This window comes from Chionomys nivalis, chromosome 6 (genome assembly GCF_950005125.1).
Source record: "Chionomys nivalis chromosome 6, mChiNiv1.1, whole genome shotgun sequence".
Taxonomy (NCBI): domain Eukaryota; kingdom Metazoa; phylum Chordata; class Mammalia; order Rodentia; family Cricetidae; genus Chionomys; species Chionomys nivalis.
This window is the reverse complement of record NC_080091.1, coordinates 85,685,444-85,704,782: the sequence shown is the minus strand read 5'-3', so window position 1 is coordinate 85,704,782 and position 19,339 is coordinate 85,685,444. Positions and strand designations below refer to the sequence as shown.

At 36.4% G+C, this 19,339-nt stretch overlaps 1 protein-coding gene across 1 annotated transcript; it reads left to right on the top strand.

Moving 5' to 3' along the window:
• Nucleotides 1-5,944: 5,944 nt before the first annotated feature.
• LOC130875692 (UDP-glucuronosyltransferase 2B17-like) lies at nt 5,945-18,006 on the top strand. The gene is made up of 6 exons (XM_057771736.1): nt 5,945-6,668; nt 10,301-10,449; nt 11,839-11,970; nt 15,665-15,752; nt 16,227-16,446; nt 17,727-18,006. The coding sequence occupies exons 1-6, from the start codon at nt 5,945-5,947 to the stop codon at nt 18,004-18,006; spliced, it is 1,593 nt and encodes a 530-aa protein (XP_057627719.1).
• The last annotated feature ends 1,333 nt before the right edge of the window (nt 18,007-19,339 follow it).

The following is a 19,339-nucleotide window of genomic DNA, read 5'->3' as shown; positions in this document are numbered from 1 at the left end:
GATCTATTTTCATTCTTCTACATGTTGATATCCAGTTATGCCAGCACCATTTGTTAAAGATGCTTTCTTTCTTCCATTGTATAATTCTAGCTCCTTTGTCGAAAATCAGGTGTTCATAGGTTTGTGGGTTAAAATTGGGTCTTAGATTCAATTCCATTGGTCAACATCTCTGTTTTTATGCCAATACCAGGCTGTTTTCATTACTGTAGCTCTGTAATAGAGTTTGAAGTCAGGGATGGTAATGCCTCCGGAAGTACTTTTATTGTATAGGATTGCTTTAGCTATCCTGAATCTTTTGTTTTTCCATATAAAGTTGATTATTGTTCTCTCAAGGTCTGTGATGAATTTTGTTGGGATTTTGATGGGGATTGCATTGAATCTATAGATTGCTTTTGGTAGAATTACCATTTTTACTGGTGATCCTCCCGATCCAAGAGCATGGGAGATCCTTCCATTTTCTGATATCCTCTTCAATTTCTTTCTTCAAAGACTTAAAGTTCCTGTCAAATAGATCTTTCACTTCCTTGGTTAGAGTTATCCCAAGATAGTTTATGCTATTTGTGGCTACCGTGAAAGGTGATGCTTCTCTGATTTCCCTCTCTGCTTCTTTATCCTTTGTGTATAGGAGGGCAACTGATTTTTTGGAGTTGATCTTGTATCCTACCACATTACAAAAGGTGTTTATCCGCTGTAGGAGTTCTTTTGTAGAGTTTTTGGGGTCGCTTATGTACACTATCATGTCATCTGCAAATAATGAAAATTTGACTTCTTCCTTTCCAATTCAAATCTCCTTGATCTCCTTATGTTGTCTTATTGCTATTGTTAGAACTTCAAGCACTATATTGAAGAGGTATGGAGAGAGTGGACATCCTTGTATTGTTCCTGATTTTAGTGGAATGGCTTTGAGTTTCTCTCCATTTAATTTGATGTTAGCTGTCGGCTTTCTGTAAATAGCTTTTATTATATTTAGGTATGAACCTTGTATCCCTAATCTCTTCAAGACCTTTATTATAAAGGGGTGTAGAATTTTGTCAAATGTTTTTTCAGCATCTAATGAAATGATCATATGGGTTTTTGTCTTTCAGCTTATTTATATGATGGATTACATTGGTAGATTTTTGCATGTTGAACCAGCCCTGCATCTCTGGTATGAAGCCTACTTGATCATAATGTATACGTTTTTGGATGTGTTTTTGGATTCGGTTTGCCAGTATTTTATTGAGAATTTTTGCATCAATATTCATGAGTGAGATTGGCCTGTAATTCTCTTTCTTGGTTGAATCTTTGTTTGCTTTGTATCAGGGTGACTGTAGCTTCATAAAAGGAGTTTGGCAATGATTCTTATGTTTCTATTTTGTGAAACACATTAAGGAGTATAGGTATTAGCTCTTCTTGGAAGTTCTGGTAGAATTCTGCCTTGAAACCATCTGTTCCTGGTTTATTTATTTATTTATTTATTTATTTATTTATTTTTTGTAGGGAGGTTTTTGATGACAGCTTCTATTTCCTCACGATTTATAGGTCTATATAAATTGTTCACTTGGTCTTGATTTAATTTTGGTTTATGGTACTTACCTAAAAAATTCCATTTCTTTTACATTTTCCAATTTTGTGGCATACAGGCCTTTGTAGTAAGATCTAATGATTCTCTGAATTTCCTCTGTGTCTGTGGTTATGTCCCCCTTTTCATTTCTGATCTTAGTAATTTGCATGTTCTCTCTCTGATGTTTGATTAGTTTGCATAGGGGGTTGTCAATCTTTTTGATTTTCTCCAAGAACCAGCTTTTTGTTTCATTGATTCTTCTGATTGTTTTCTGTGTTTCTATTTTGTTGATTTAAGCCCTTAGTTTGATTATTTCCAGTCTACTACTCCTCCTGGGTGAGTCTGCTTCTGTTTTTTCTAGAGCTTTCAGGTGTGCTGTTAATTCTCTAATGTGTGTTTTCTCCGTTTTCCTTATGTGGGCACTTAGTGCTATGAAATTTCTTCTTAGCACTGCTTTCATAGTGTCCCATAGGTTTGGGTATGTTGTGGAATGTTGTATCTTTATTTTCATTGAATTCAAGGAAGACTTTAATTTCTTTCTTTATTTCTTCCTTGACCCAGGTGTGGCTCAGTAGTTGACTGTTCAGTTTCCATAAGTTTGTAGGCTTTCTGGGGGTAGAATTCCTGTTGAATTCTAACTTTATTCCATGGTGATCCAATAGCACACAGGTGGTTACTACAATTTCTTTGTATCTATGGATGTTTGCTTTGTTACCAATTATGTGACCAATTTTTGAGAAGGTTCCATGAGATGCTGAGAAAAAATGTATATTCTTTTCTGTTTGGGTGGAATGTTCTATAGATGTCTGTTAAGTCCATTTGGTTCATTACATCTGCTAGTTCTCTTATTTCTCTGTTAAGTTTCTGTCTGTTTGACCTGTCCATTGGTGAGAGAGGAGTGTTAAAATCCTATTAGAGTATGTGGTTTGATGTATTCTTTGAGTTCTAGTAATGTTTCTTTTACATATGTGGGTGCTTTTATATTAGGGGTGTAGATATTCAGGATTGAGACTTCCTTCTGATGAGTTGTTCTTGTTATGAGTATAAAGTGTCCTTCTCCATATCTTATGATTGATTTTAGTTTGAAATCAATTTTGTTAGATATTATTATAGCCACACCCACTTGTTTCTTTTGTCCATTTGATTGGAAAACCTTTTCCTAACCCTTTACTCTGAGATAGTATCTGTCTTTGAGGTTGATTTGTGTTTCTTGTAAACAGCAGAATGTTGGATCCTGTTTTTGTATCCATTCTCTTAATCTGTGCCTTTTTATAGGTGAATTGAGACCATTGATATTAAGTGATATTAATGACCAGCGGTTGCTAACTCTGGTTATTTTTTCTGGTGGTAGTGTTTGTGTGTTTCCCTTCTTTGAGTTGTGCTGGTGGAGGGTTGTTAAATGCTTGTGTTATTATGGGTGTTGTTGGCTTCCTTGGTTTGTGGTTTTCCTTCTAGTATTTTCTCTAAGGCTGGATTTGTGTCTGTGTATTATTTAAATCTGTTTTTGTTCTGAAATATCTTGTTTTCTCCATTGATGGTGAATGCAATCTTTGCTGGATATAGTAGTTTGGGCTTGCATCCATGGTCTCTTAGTGTCTGCAGCACATCTATCCAAGATCTTCTGACTTTCATGGTTTCCATTGAGAAGTCATGTGTAATTCTGATAGGTTTCCCTTTACATGTTACTTGACCTTTTCCCCTTGCAGGTATTAATATTCCTTCTTTATTCTGTATGATTTTTGTTTTGATTATTATATGGCGATGGAGATTGTTTTTTGATCATGTCTATTTGGTGTTCTCTATGCTTCTTGTACCTTCATGGGAATATCCCTCTTTAGGTTGGGAAAATTTTCTTCTATAATTTTGTTGAATATATTTTCTGGGCCTTTGAGCTGTAATTCTCCTTTTTCTATCCCTATTATTCTTATGTTTGGTCTTTTCATGGTGTCCCAGGTTTCTTGGATGATTTGTGTTAATAATTTGTTGTATTTATTATTTTCTTTAATCAATGAGTTTATTTCTTCTATAGTATCTTCGGTGTCTGAAATTCTTTCTTCTATGTCTTGTATTCTGTTGGTTATACCTGTCTCTGTAGTTCCTTTTTGTTTACCCAGATTTTCCATATCCAGCCTTCCCTCAGTTTGTGTTTTCTTCATTACCACCATTTCATTTTTCAAGTCTTGAACTGTTTCCATTACCTGTTTGATTGCTTTATTTTGGTTTTCTTGGGTATCTTTGAGAGATTTATTCATTTCTTCTACCTTTCTGTTTGTCTTCTCCATTTCTTTACAGCAGTTTTCACATCCTGCTTAAAGTCCTCTATTATTTTCATAATGTTACATTTAAAGTTGATTTCTTCTACTTCTTCTGGAATAGGGTGTTCAAGTCTTCTTGTTGTGTGATCCCTGGAATCTGGTGTTGTCATATTGCCTTTTAGGTTGTTGGAGGAATTCTTGTATTGGCACCTGCCCATCTCGTTCTTCAAATGCAGCCAGGAGAGTCTTTGCATCTTGGTCCAATCTATGCTGTTGACTGACTTTGGGTGGATCTCCTCAGTGCAGGAGCAGGAACTGTTCCTGGGCCAAGGACCTCACAGACAATAGGGCAGGCTTGGGGGAGGCAGGGTTGCATGAAACAAAGAAGCCCCTGCAGCAGGAGCTGGAGGTGCCCTGCACTCCCTTCCGGCCAGGCAGGCACACACTCACCCCTCTGGGTGGATAGCCACAGTACAGGAGTAGGAACTGTTCTTGGGCCAAGGACCTCACAGACTCTAGGGCAGACTTGGGGGAGGCCAGGTCATGTGACACAAAGAAGCCCCTGCAGCAGGAGTTGAAGGGGCCCTGTGTTCCTTTCCTGGATATTCCGCCCCACCCCGGGATGGCACCCAACTCACGGGTCTGGATGGTTGTCCTCAGCACAGGGACAGGGACTCCTGATGGTCCAAGGACCCTGCAGATAAAAGAGAGAATTTGGGGTGAGAGGAGGGTCGTGTGGAACCTTTGTTGTTCATTTTTCTGAGTTGACGGTTTTCTCACTGCCAAGTTGACTGGTAAAAGCATTACTATAATGAAAGAAATATTTGGGTATATCTGTAAGGAAATTTCCAGAAATGGTTAACTTATCAGTTCTCCATAATTTGGGGATGTCCCTGCCACATGTTTCTTTCACAAAAACTCCTATAGACCTTGCTTGCAATGATGAATACTACACCGCTTCATATCATGGTACAAAATATATCCATAATTCCAAAATTTAGGCCGGGCGATGGTGGCGCACGCCTTTAATCCCAGCACTCGGGAGACAGAGGCAGGCAGATCTCTGTGAGTTCGAGACCAGCCTAGTCTACAGAGCTAGTTCCAGGACAGGCTCCAAAGCCACAGAGAAACTCTGTCTCTAAAAACAAACAAACAAACAAACAAACAAACAAAAATTCCAAAATTTGGTTTTGGTGAAGAACTTGGTCAATATAATGAGTAATTGGCATTTATAATAAAAAAAACTTTCTATAGATGATGCCTCTTAGAGTGCTTTGAAAATTTATAGCTTCAGCAGAATACCAGGGCACAGATGATGACATAGCAGATCAAATGTCAATATCCAAGGTCTGATGAACAATCTTAGAGAAATTGATGACCTTAGGAATTGTGGTCATGGTGTTTCCTTGAGAGGAGGCATGCAGATGCATGTACTCATCCACTTCTCAGGACCTTTGTGGACTAAGACTCTAATAACAAGCTATTCAAGTACTTCTTAGGCTTATGAAAGGTCAGTAGACAGATAAGTTGAACAAACTAACTGCCTTAGCAGTAATATCTCTCAGGTTATTCTATCAACTATGAATCTAACAACCCAATTGCTAGTCAACTATTTCCCTATGGACATGTGTAGGATGAGGCTCAGGCCTATCTTCTTCCCAGGACTTCTGTCAGTAAAGTTAGTTAGGTGTACTGTCAAGCATTTTAGAAATTATATGTAAGTGGATATGTTAATCAACAGTTGTATAAAAAACTTTTAAAAATGATATCCATAAAATATTTATATGGTGTGCAATTACTACATCTTGGGTTCTATGTTGAGAAGAAATTTCAGACTAACCTCTTGTTAACCAGTATTCTTGTTATTTTTCAAATATCTTAGAAACAGAGGTGTTATGCAAACAAGGTATTGACTCCTGAATTTGCTTCATTATAAAACGTGACATTAAACACTTATATGCAAATATGAGTAATTCATATTTGCTTTTACTATCTCCACTAAGCTCAGAAGATCAACATGGTCATTTAGTAAGTTTTCTTTGATCTACTCAGGTTATATTTTAACTCGTGGATTTTTCTCCTTAGATATAAGGATAAGTGATAACAAAGGGGACACACTCTGAACAGAAGACTTTGATTTTCCAGGATGACTGTGAAGTGGATGTCTGTTCTGCTGCTCCTGCAAGTGGGTTGTTACTTAAGATCTGCGAACTGTGGGAAGGTGTTGGTATGGCCAATGGAATACAGTCACTGGATGAATCTAAAGACAATACTGGATGAACTTGTACAGAGGGGCCATGAAGTGACAGTTCTGAGACCTTCAGCTTCTATCTTTCTTGATCCCCAAAAGTCACCTGGTCTGAAGTTTGAGAGTTTTTCTATATCTATCAGTAAAGATGATCTGGACAAGGTTTTTACAAAGGTTGTGGATGTATGGATTCATGACATACCAAGAGATATGTGTTTAACCTTCTCTCCTTTGGTACAAAACTCATTTGACGAATATTCTAATATCTATCTAAAAATTTGCCAAGACACAGTTTCAAACAAACAACTTATGACAAAACTACAGAGATCCAAGTTTGATGTCCTTTTCTCGGATGCCATTGCTCCCTGTGGGGAGTTGATAGCTGAACTTCTTCAGATCCCTTTTCTGTACAGTCTTCGCTTCTCTCCTGGCTATACAATGGAAAAGTACAGTGGAAGATTTCTAGTCCCTCCCTCGTATGTACCTGTAATTTTGTCAGGACTAGGTGGTCAAATGACTTTCATGGAGAGGGTAAAAAATATGATGTGTATGCTTTATTTTGACTTTTGGTTCGAGACATTTAACGAGAAGAAATGGAGTCAGTTTTACAGTGAAACATTGGGTAAGTTATGTTTCTTCTCAGTGGCTCAATGATCTAAATTTCACAAGTATTTAAATCTATAGTCATGTCCATGAAGTGCAAAGTGAAGTTGCCTTTTAAAGGTGATCAAATGTAATATGATGTTAGCTACCAAACTCACTGTAAAGGCTCATAGTATTGATCAAAGAGAAGCTGGTATCAGACCTGATACAGGACATTCTGCTGAGATACAGACCTGCAAAGATAAGCAAGTCGATTTTTCTTAAGTGATTCTTTACTCATTTTGCTGTAATTTTTAATCTATTTTAATAAGTCACAATCTAGTTAACCAAATCATAATTAATGTATATTAAGGAATGAAATATTTTACAGTTTCAATATGTATTTAACATTGAAGAAATTATTTTCTCTTGCATAGGCAACTATCTTTATTTAAAACTAAACTGTGGGGTCTGAAAATATAACTAAATGTTAAGAGGTTTTGTTCTGTTCATTTTGAGTACCTGAGTTCTGTTCCTGGCACCCACCCAGGTCCAGTGTCTCATAATTGCCTGTATGTTCCATTTCAGGGGACCTGCTGTCTTTTTATGGTATCTGCCAATTCCTGAATAAAGTTGGTGTACATTCACACAGACACACATATACATAAATAAAAATACAAATTATAAAATATTTTCTCTGTATTTCCTAAAGAATTCCTTTACTTTTGAAAGAATCTATGCTAGTTCATAGGTGTAAAAATGGAACTGGAGTTTCTACCAATACCATATTTTTTTTTATTGTGTACCTCTCTATCGTCTGCTGTTTAAACACTACAGAAGCACAGATACTCATGTACCCAGCCTATATTCTTTTGCAGTTGTTTTTTTTCTTTCTCTCAACAAATATGCCATAGTTAAGACTGTCCAAAATTTATATTCTCATAATTTTTGAAAATATTCTGATTATTTTTGAAAGATAAGCATTATTAAAATTCGTGATATGAAACAAAGTTAGAAGCACTAACCAGAAATTCAGCCATTCATAAACTTTACAGCTCCTTTAGCAAAACAAGGATGAAGGACAAGCTACACACTACAAGAACCCTGGGGAAGTCTGGCCATGGTACATGGCATAATGTGACTTTTGGACCTGGAATGTGTGTTTATATTTACACTGTTCCTTTTAAAGAAATAGAGAGGAGTAAAATGTGTGCTCATTAAATAGTGGTATTTAGGGTTATTTCAATAACTATTATTTCAAATCACTGTGGAAATATAAGGTAATACTTATGTTTGTTTTAAAAATAAACCCAAGCTGACATTTATGTATATTATGTGAGCTATAAGTCAATTACACATGCAAATTGTGTTACATATGAATCAACATTTGTTTTTATTTTATATTTTAATTGATTTTATTGAGCTCTACATTTTTCTCTGCTTCCCACCCTGCCTCTCACCTCTGCTTCAACCCTCCCCTAAAATCCTCATTCTTCCAATTTACTCAGGAGATTGTCTTTTTTTAATTCCCAAGAAGATTATATCCATGTATGTCTCTCTTAGTGTCCTCATTGTTGTCTAAGTTCTTTGGGGTTGTGATTTGTAGGCTGTTTTTCTTTGTTTTATATTTAGAAACCACTTATGAGTGAGTACATGTGATAATTGTCTTTCTGGGTCTGGGTTACCTCACTCAAATGTTGTTTTCTAGCTCCATCCATTTTTCTGCAAAATTCAAGATGTCATTATTTTTTCTGCTATGTAGTACTCCATTGTGTAAATATATCACATTTTTCTTATCCATTCTTCGGTTGAGGGTCATTTATGTTGTTTCCAGGTTTTGGCTATGACAAACAATGCTGTTATGAACGTAGCTGACCACATGTACTTGTAGCACAATTGAGCATCCTTTGGATATATACCCAAAAGTGGTATTACTGGGTCTTGAGGAAGGTTGTTTCCTCATTTTCTGAGAAATCGCCACACTGACATCCAAAGGGGCTACACCAGTTTGCATTCCCACCAGCAATGCAGAAGTGTTCCCTTTACCCCACAACCTCCTCTCCAGCATAAGTTGACATAAGTGTTTTTGATCTTGGCCATTCTTAACAGGTATAATAAACAATCTCAGAGTTGTTTTGATTTGCATTTCTCTGATGACTAAGGATGTTGAACATTTCCTTAAGTGTCTTTCAGCCATTTAGATTCTTCTGTTTAGAGTTCTCTGTTTAGGTCTGTGCTCCATTTTTTATTGGATTATTGTCCTTTTGATGACCAAAATCTTCAGTTCTTTGTGTATTTTGGAGATCAGACCTCTGTCTGATGTGGGGTTAGTGAAGATTATTTTCCCTTTCTGTAGGCTATCATTTAGTATTATTGACTGTTTTCTTTGCTTTACAGAAGCTTTTCAATTTTAGGAGGTTCCATTTATTAATTGTTTCTCTCAGTGTTTGTGCTGCTGGGGTCATATTTAGGAAGCGGCGTTCTGTGCCAAAGAGTTCGAGGGTAATCCCCACTTTCTCTTCTATAAGGTTCAGTGTGGCTGGCTTTATGTTGAGGTCTTTGATCCATTTGGACTTGAGTTTTATGCATGGTGATAATTATGAGTGTATTTTAATTCTTCTACATGTTGATATCCAGTTATGCCAGCACCATTTGTTAAATATGCTTTCTTCAAAAAAATATGCTTTCTTCTTTCCATTTGATATTTTTTACTTCTTTGTTAAAAATCAGGTGTTTGAAAAAGTGTGGATTATTATCTGGGTCTTCTATTCAGTTCCATTGGTCTTTCTGTCTGCTATTATGCCAATACCAAGCTGTTTTCATATTCTACTGTAGCTCTGTAGTAGAGTTTGAAGTCAGGGATTGTTATACCTCCAGAAGTTCTTTTATTGTACAGGATTGTTTTGGCTATGCTGGGTTTTTGCTTTTCCATATGAAGTTGAGTGGCTTTCTTTTGAGGTCTGTGAAGAATCCAAGACCACATCAGAACCATCATCCACCGTGATCAAGTCAGCTTCATCCCAGAGATGAATGGATGGTTCTACATATGAAAGTCTGTCAACATAATCCACCATATAAACAAACTAAAAAACAAACAAAAAACATGATTATCTCATTAGGTGCCAAAAAAAACTTTCGACAAAAAACAACATCCCTTCATGATATAGGTCTTGGAGAGAGCAGGGATACTAGGAACATACATAATAAATCTAAACATAATAAAGGCAATATACAGCAAGCCAACAGTCAACATCAAACTAAGTGAAGAGAAACTCCCAGCGATTCCACTGAAATCCAGAACAAGGCAAGTTTGTCCACTCACTTCGTATCTATTCAATACAGTTCTTGAGGTCCTAGCTAGAACAATAAGACACCAAAAGGAGATCAAGTGGATAGAAATCAGAAAAGAAGTCAAACTCTCACTGTTTGCTGATGATATGATAGTTTACATAAACAATCCCAAAAATTCTACCAAGGAACTTCTACAAGTCACAAACATTTTCAGTAATGTAGCAGGATACAAAATTAACTCAAGAAAACAGTAAAATTTGTTTTTAAATTCACATGTTCTATATCAAATATATCTTCCACCATTTAAAGAAAATATATTTTACATTCAATTGAAAATACTGTCAACTTTTCTCTTTCTCATTTGCTCATTTCTCTTTCTAGGAAGGCCCACTACCTTAACTGAGACAATAGGCAAAGCAGAAATGTGGCTCATTAGATCCTACTGGGATTTGGAGTTTCCTCGCCCAACCTTACCAAATGTTGACTATGTTGGAGGTCTCCACTGCAAACCTGCTAAACCCTTGCCTAAGGTAAATACATTCTTCAGATCTCTTTCTTATTTGATTTCTTTTCTGGTGAAAATGATTCTACAGCTTTCATTAGATATTTCTACCAGAGATAGAGATATATAGGAAGTTGACTTAAGCATCCTGCTAAGTAGGAGGTGAATAAACTCAGGAAAGAATGTGATAGACCTGGGAAATATTCCCATCAGTGAACTCAGTTAGGTCAGTTAGGGTACCTAGGTGGTTATCAATTGAGTAAAGTCCTTTCCAAGCAATTATGAGGATATATGTTTGAATCACAACACCCAGGTAAAAAGTTAGGTGTCCCAGCACAGTGCAATGACATTAGCACTGAGGTTGTAGAAACAGGTTGATACTGGGAGCTTGCTGGCCACTAGTCTGTTAAAAAATGGTGGGATTTGTGTTCAATGTGAGACAATCTCAAAACCTATGTTGAAGATTAGTAGAGGAAGACATCAGATTTTAATATTTGATATCTATGTGCTAAACAAAGCCAAGGAATAACCCCAGCAACCCCGACACACACACATACATATCCATACATATAAGCACACACACGGGCAGAGACAAATAAGCAAACATACACATATGTGCAAACACACACACATACACAAGCACACACACACATGTACACACACGTATACACAAACAAACATGCACAAACAAGCACACACACATATAAATACATGACAAAAGAAAAAGAAATTAAGTCAGTTAAACTCATCAATAAAAAACTGCTCATGACCAAAAGGTATGGCTAAAATATATCCTAAAGAATTGTTTGATATCTGAACAATCAGAATAGACAGTTCTCTCCAACCAGTAAATTTTGGATATTAGCTTTGAAAATACCCTATTCCAATACAATATCAGAAAATTATTATATACTATATGTTTATCATGCAGTTATGATTGTTTCACAGATTCAAAACATTTTATTAATCATAGTAGGAAGTTTGTGAAAATTACAACAATGTACATATTATTATATAAATATTATTCTACCAAATACTAGTTAATAATATTAAATCAGCTATTATAGAAGAAAAAGAAAATAGAAAGGGAAAAAAAACATATCTGTAAGCAGAAACTTTGTAAATGAAGCGACAATTTTTGAATGCTTCAAAGCGTATGCTTGCTCTCCTGAGTTTTAATTTTACCAGAGGAAAATACTTAGAATATCTGTTGGACAATGTGTGAGTATAATTTGTGTGGATAACTGCAAAGTTCAAAGTCTTTGATATTGTCATGTTGGTCTTCTGTATGTTTTAACAGCACTATATAAATATTCTTACAAATGCATCAATTTTTATTCTCTTAGTTCTTTCATAAATGTTTCATGAGTGATTATTCTACAACTGTATTTTGTCATGAAGCAAATTCTCTTCACAGGAAATGGAAGACTTTGTCCAGACCTCTGGTGAGCATGGTATCGTGGTCTTTTCTCTGGGGTCAATGGTCAGCAACATGTCAGAAGACAAAGCCAATGCAATCGCGTGGGCCCTTGCCCAGATTCCACAAAAGGTGAGGGAAAGCATCCCATGGGAGGTGACCATATACTAACTCTGTTAACGTCCTTGAAATGTCTAATTATAGAAATGATTGTGTGAAAGGTGAGTTTTAAGGAAACTCTAATTTCCCTTAGCCAAACAGATATCCACAACAGATGTTTCAATACTGCAGAGGTGTTTTTGACTGAGAGTGACTTGGCTATAAACACAGTGATCAATATGGGAACATTATGAAATGCTGGCATGATGATGACATTGCTATCAAGAGTATGTAGACATAACCAAATTCCTTGTTCTATTTGTTGATTACTTAAGGTCACTGCATACATTAGATTTTCAAGGGTGAATTATTCTGTATTTGATATTTCTACCAGAATAACAGTAAGCAGTTTTAAAAAAAGTCTGCATCCTAATTTTGAAGTAGGCCTCTTCACTGCTCAGTTGAAAGGACCATTTAATGGAGGGGAGCCTAGGTTCACCAACTGTCAATCAAAGTACATTTTTGGCTAATTGAAAGAAAATGCAATAAAAAAAATCTATTTTTTGGTTTGCCTGCCAGTATATGTAGCAGAAATATCCAAAGCAAAGGTAGAGACGAGTGCTTCCCTCATAGTGTTGTCCTCATCATAAAAGATGAAACTCTTCACTCTGCTCTAAATCAGTCAGAGTGAAAGTCCTAACACACAAGGAAGAAATAGGGAGCTTGGGTATGATACTACATAATATACAAATTTAGGATTACCCCAGTCCTAGCGCTAGAACTTTTTATGGGCATTCTCTGCAAACCACACTTGCCACTGAAGAAGTTCGAAAGGGTAAAGAACCGTTTTTGCAAATATATGGAAATCAAACAGCAACCATTGTGCACTATTATTCCAACCAAAAAAATTTCTTAACTACATGGAGCAGTAGATCCACAGGAAGCACAAACCTTCTTAAAATCTTTCATTTTATCCATGTCTAACCCATGATAAACACTTTCATTTTGTTGAAATTTCAATGAAACACAAAGCTGAGCTCATGAGGCCAGGGAGGAATTGGTAAGTTAATACCTTTTCCTGTCATGTCCTAGCTTGTCTAGGTTGTAAACTTAAGCTTTTTCATAAGCTCTCTGAAATCCTCATAAAAAATGTAGGAAGAATGCAAGATTTGGTTGATTATCAGGTTCCTTACCCCATGCTTCAGGAGTGCCTTTAGGCACTACAGGAAACATCTTTAAAGGAGACTCCAAAAGTTGAGCTGAGGGAGCCATCACCTGCTTAGTTGACAGTGGTGCTGTATTTACTTTGATATTATCTACATTGGGAAAATTTCCTCAATTTTCCTTCTTTCCTAATTTTAAGTTGTTATCATCCAGTTTATATTCATGTAAGGAATTAGTCATTTCTTCCTCATGATTAATAACCTCCTTATTTTCATTTAGTATTTTATAATAGTTTAAATCAATGCCTAAGTGACCCAAATTGAATGGGGATCTCTTCCCCTAATTTATATGCCTTTCCAATATTCATTCAGACTCTGTCAGATATTTCTTCATCTAAAGCACTTTCTCCTGGAAACTTGGGGTTTTAATCATAAGCAACAGTGAACTCTAATCAGAGAATCAGACAATGTACAGACTTAGGGTTTAGAAAGGTCATATGAGCAAAATCACATGAGTTGAAGTTGTGTACGATCAGTACGACAAGTCATGCCTGACAAAAAGAAAAGTTTTTCCATAGAGACTTACTTAGGTTTTCATTGCTATGAAGAGACATCATGATCATGGCATCTGTAATAAAAAATTCACCTAAATGTTGTAGCTCGTTTAAACATCATCATGAAGGAAAGTATTGTACCTTGCAGGCAAACATGGTGCTGAACCTGAACATGTTACATCTTGCAGGGAAAAGGAAGTCCCAGGATTGAATTTAAGGAAGATAAGCCTGAGGAAATGCCTCCCTGACAGGCTCTAAAACCTTCCCTGCATAGTATTGACACATAATAGGGAACTGTATCATGCCTTGAAATTAATAAACTACAGATATCAGAGTTAAGCTTCTTATGAGTGAATGAAGGCAGAGAAAAACCAAAATGTACCTTATTATCAGAATGAATGTGTATAGTGTAAAAGCAAACTTTTAAATGCAAAACTATTGAAGGCCAATCTTTAACAATAATTGTCTCTAGGTAAACCAGACTGTAAAGCTCCCATTGGCCACATGGTGGCAATAACATTTCATAAGTCATTCAATCATGTCTATTTGCTTGACTACTTTTTAATTATAAAATGAGGAGAATTCCAGGAAGAAAATGAGGTCTCTGTGTGGCTATTCTCCACTGTTCTCTGTTCACCTTGTGAAGAGCCCATATCTTTTCTTTAGAAACATACCAGACAGGGTCACTAGATTTTATATAATTTTAACTCTTATGAAAAACCCAAGCCGTGTTTATATTCTTGTCCACATGGGAATATAGATTCCATAAGCCCTTGTAACTCTTTTCCTAGTCCTTTTATTTTCAATAACTCAATATCTTCATTAGCAATTCTGATTGTGAAGTCAACTGAAAGTCACACTGATATAAGCTTGAGGCAAAGAGACCTCAAAGCCCACCCCACAGTGACATACTTCCTCCAGCAACACTGCACCTCCTTATATTGCCACTCCCTTAGGGGGACATTTTCTATCAAATCACAACAGAAACGCACAAAGAGCAGTTTAAACTTTATCTGGATGACAATAGCAAGCAGTAGTGGTTAACCTAAAATAGTTCCACTCTATCTATTATACGTGGAAGGGGGGTAAAACAAACTTACTAAAAAAAAAAAATCTAGCATTTTGAACAAATTGAGGTCATAAGACATTTGTCTTGTTTCCTTTTAGAGTGCTCTCTGAAGCACTCAGAATTCTGCTCGTGTGACTCCATTCCAGGATCATGTTCCAAAACTACACTATGCAAAATTACTCCCTGGATGGGCCAGATGATTCCATATCCCTATTGGTCAACACAATGGCATTGTTTCAAAGAACTTCAGACCAGAAACAATTGTGGATCAGGAAGATTTGTTATGAATAAGTAATCAAAGCTAAAAAACTTGAAATTCAGTGAAAATAACATAGAAAAAGTGAATAAAAGTAAACCCCCAAAAGCATTTAAAATATAACAGTGTTAAAAGAAGACTATTAGAAATGTCAAAATATGTTCATATAAAATATGAGTTATTAATAATGTGCCACTCTTCTCTGAGATTGAATTATATCACCATGAGAATGTATTAAATATTTTCATGCATCATTAGCTATCTCATTTGTCTAAACATCTCTGCTTGGAAAAATGATGATTATGTTCAACCTGACTGAATGTAAAAATAAGCAGAGACTTTGCTGGCACAATCTTCTTCTCAGTCTCTCTAGGGTTCTCAATATTTACCCTTTCTAATGTCTTCATCCATTTTTATGGGAGGTATTTACCTATGTTATATTTAAACATAAAAAGATCTATTTTTAAAATTTCTGTTTTTGCATCATTTCTCCCTTTTTGTTATTACTCCAAATCCTCTAATATCCATTCTCCTTGCCCTCTTTCAAATTCATAGCATCATTCTTATCAATGCTGTCATATACATATATGCATATTATATATATTTATATTCTTAAATATAATTCATTTAGTCTGTATAATGCTAAATTTGGCTCCAGTAATAAAGATGATCTAATCTTTAACAGGTTCTTTGGAGATTTGAGGGCAAAACACCAAACACCTTAGGATCCAATACCAGAGTTTACAAATGGCTCCCCCAGAATGACCTTCTAGGTAAGACGCTCAGAACAAACCTATCCTAGTTGACTTCAAAATCCTTTATATTACACTTAGTGAATGTATTATTTATTTAAGATAACAAGTTCTGGTATGCAGTTGGTTGCTTTTAATACTCATTTTCACTTAGCTACCATATACCCCATGTGTTCAACTGGAAATACGAATTTCATAGTTCAACTCTCAAGTTCAAAGCAATTCTGCAAAATATCTCTCTGGAAATTTAGTTTCTTCTTACTCTGAGAGAAGAAAACATTTTACCAAGGTTATGAGTTTTAGAATATTCACATAGGTTTTCTTGGGATGAAAAGTGAGGGGAAACAGAAGTTGTGTGGTAAACTAAATTAATAAATAGAATTAAGTAAAATTAATCTTCATGTAGAAAATCTCCTTTAAGTTCCTGATAGTGTGCATTCTCATTTTATGTCTAAGACTGTTAATTAATGTCAACCTGAATTCATGTTATTCTAGGTCATCCAAAAACCAAAGCCTTTGTAACTCATGGTGGAGCCAATGGAATCTATGAGGCGATCCATTTTGGAATCCCTATGATTGGCATTCCTTTGTTTGGAGAGCAACATGATAACATTGCCTACATAGAAGCCAAGGGAGCAGCTATTTCATTAGATTTCAGAACAATGACAAGGGCAGATTTGCTCAATGCACTGGAGACCGTCATAGATAATCCTCTGTGAGTATGCCTTTTGAAATGTATATATGTTGGTATTTGTGTATCTTTAATTATGATTCTCACTGAAGGCCAAAGGTACAAGAATTATCCTGGGACAAAAATAACAGAAGGTACAGAGAAATTTGGGTATGATTCAGTGTCATATTGTTTTTCCTTTTTTTGTTATTACTTTTAATTTCCATGTTGTGCTTTATATTTCTTTTCTATGTAAATCATACTTTTCCTCAGTATGTAATCCTTCTACTTAATCCTCTAAACAGTTTGTCCAACAGGCTTATGTCACCAGCTCTGGACAATTTTTATTTTTAATTCTTTTTGTAAAGTAATTTTTTGAGGATTAAAGGATAGTTTAAAACTTCAATAGCCAATAAGTGAAGTGAAATAAAATCCTGGAGGGGAGAGCCATTCATTTGTTCCTTGCCACCCAGATCCAAAATAATCACACAGAAATTATATTAATTAAATCACTGCTTTTTATTGACTAACTCTTACATCTTAATTTAATCCATTTCTGTTAATCTGAATATCATAACCTGGCAGTGGTTTATAGGCAATGTTTCAGCACATCTGTCTCCAGAGTCAGCTCCATGGTGTTTCTCTGACTATACTTTCTTCCTCCCATGCTATAGGCCAAGCCAGTTCTTTATTAATTAACTAATAAAAGCAACACACAGACAAAAGGACCTCCAACATCATTTTCCCTATTCTGTTTATACAGTAACAAGTAGAAAATTATTCTTCCTATTAATTTTATCAAATATTTGATGAGCTTAATTAGAAAAACGTAAAAGCAATGAGAAGCAGCTATTGGGGCTAATTAATAAGAACCAGGACACATTTGTAATTAACACCACTAATCATTGATAGATGTAAAAATTTCATTTCAATCTTTATCAAATTTACACAGATATGCACCACCATGAGGACTCAAGAGTGATTTGTCTTCTACTTATACATCCTGAAACTAGTACACATTTTGCACAGAAAAATTACTAGTATTTGCTAAAGCTTTAAAAACTCAAATAATATATCATTTTGATTTATTTTGTATTTAAAACTTAGCTGTCTCTAAACTCTACTTTAGGAATATTTATCTTTATTAATTTTCTTTTTAAATGCTTAATATTGCATGCTCAAGGAACTGAGACATGCATCTTAAACATGAAACAAAATATATTTTCTTTCTATATGGTGTGATTAACTTTAATATTTACACAAAAGTTTACACATGTGCATTTTTCATTTCTTATGTAAGTTAATGTCTGTTCTCCTTCTATCAGCTATAAAAAGAATGCTATGTGGTTGTCGACCATTCATCATGACCAGCCCATGAAACCCCTGGACAGAGTCATCTTCTGGATTGAGTTTGTCATGCGCCACAAAGGGGCCAAGCACCTGAGGCCACTTGCACACAACCTCACATGGTACCAGTACCACTCTCTGGATGTGATTGGATTCCTACTGGCATGTGTGGCAGCCATAGCTTTCCTTTCCATAAAATCCTTCTTATTCATTTATCGAAAGTTTGTAATGACGGGAAAAAAAATGAAGAGTGAGTAGAGCTCATTGAGAATGCACATGAACTTCATTTCAGCATCGTTCTAGTTTATGAGCAGCCTTCTGAATATTCACTGATTACTCTATCAAGGCATATCTTCATTAGAGGGGAAGGGAGAAATAATACAATTATATTATAATCTCACAAAATAAAAGACACAATGAAAAAAGCTGAGCAAATGATAAGGAACAATCTAGTAAGCATATTTCCTCTATGGTATCTTCTTCAGTCCTACTTCCTGAGTCTTGCCTTGAACCCCTGGCCTACATTTTCTCAGCAATGCACAGAAACCTATGAAATGAAATAAACTCTCTTCTTCATCAAACAAAAACAATAAAAATGAAAATTTAAAAACTAAGGAATGGCCTTGCTATTTTTCAGGGCATGCAGCATTATGATGAGCAAATATGTGGTGGAGAGGTGAGACACAAAGGGAAGCGGGAGCAGTTTGTTCTCTGTGAAGACAGGTGGGACTGTAGACATGAAGACAGCAAGGAACTGCCTAATATGAGAGGGCTGAACTGCTATCTGAGGCCATGGTGTTATCTGGACCTGGGTGCTGCTGCAGAGGGCCATGGCCCTTCTGCAGCAAATGTCTGTTACAGTGTCCATGCAATGTGGACCTCCTTGGTTTGGGCTCCCATTTGAAGCCCCAATGTTGTCTGAGTATGGTGCTGAGCTGATCCAGCCCCTCACCAGCCACCACACAGTAGCCTCAGCAGTGATAAAAGTGTAGAAAGATGGCCCGGTCCCTTGTCTGGCCAGTGTGGGAGAGCTGACCTCAGTGGTGTGTACATGGGCGAACTAAACCCACCAATTGCTGGCCACAGGACTAAGGTGAGCTCATGCTGCAACATGGCTGAGAAGCTAGGAAGAGCTGGCCCTAAACGAAGGTGTAGATGAGCATGGCCTCGTTAGTGTGGGAAAGCTGATCCTTACCACTCATCAGTGTCAGAAAGTTGGCCCTTGTGACATGGATGAGGAACAGTTAGCTCTGATTGTGTGGATACAGAAAAGCCAGCCTCACACCTCACCTGGGTATCATGGAGAGCTTGCATCGGTGAGCAACTCAGCTACCACTCAGGCCTGGTTCCAAGATTTTGAGCTGGCCCACCCAACACATACCACATCTATGAGCTGCTGGAGTTCAATTGGCAGGTCCTGCAGAACCAGAGTTGCAGGATCTCATGACACAGGGCAGCAACAGGATAGGTCAGAGGAGTCTCAGAGAGGATTCAGCATTGATAGTGTAGCAGAGCCCAGAGGCCTTGAACCAGTCCAATGACTCATTACAGCAAACATTCATAAGTAAAGCTGTTTGTTTAAAGAGTACAC

Coding starts and splice junctions, on each gene's coding strand:
- LOC130875692 (XM_057771736.1), top strand. CDS start 5,945: ATGACTGTGAAGTGGATGTCTGTTCTGCTGCTCCTGCAAGTGGGTTGT. Junction 15,753..16,226: donor CCCCCAGAATGACCTTCTAG/GTAAGACGCTCA, acceptor ATGTTATTCTAG/GTCATCCAAAAACCAAAGCC. Junction 16,447..17,726: donor ACCGTCATAGATAATCCTCT/GTGAGTATGCCT, acceptor TCCTTCTATCAG/CTATAAAAAGAATGCTATGT.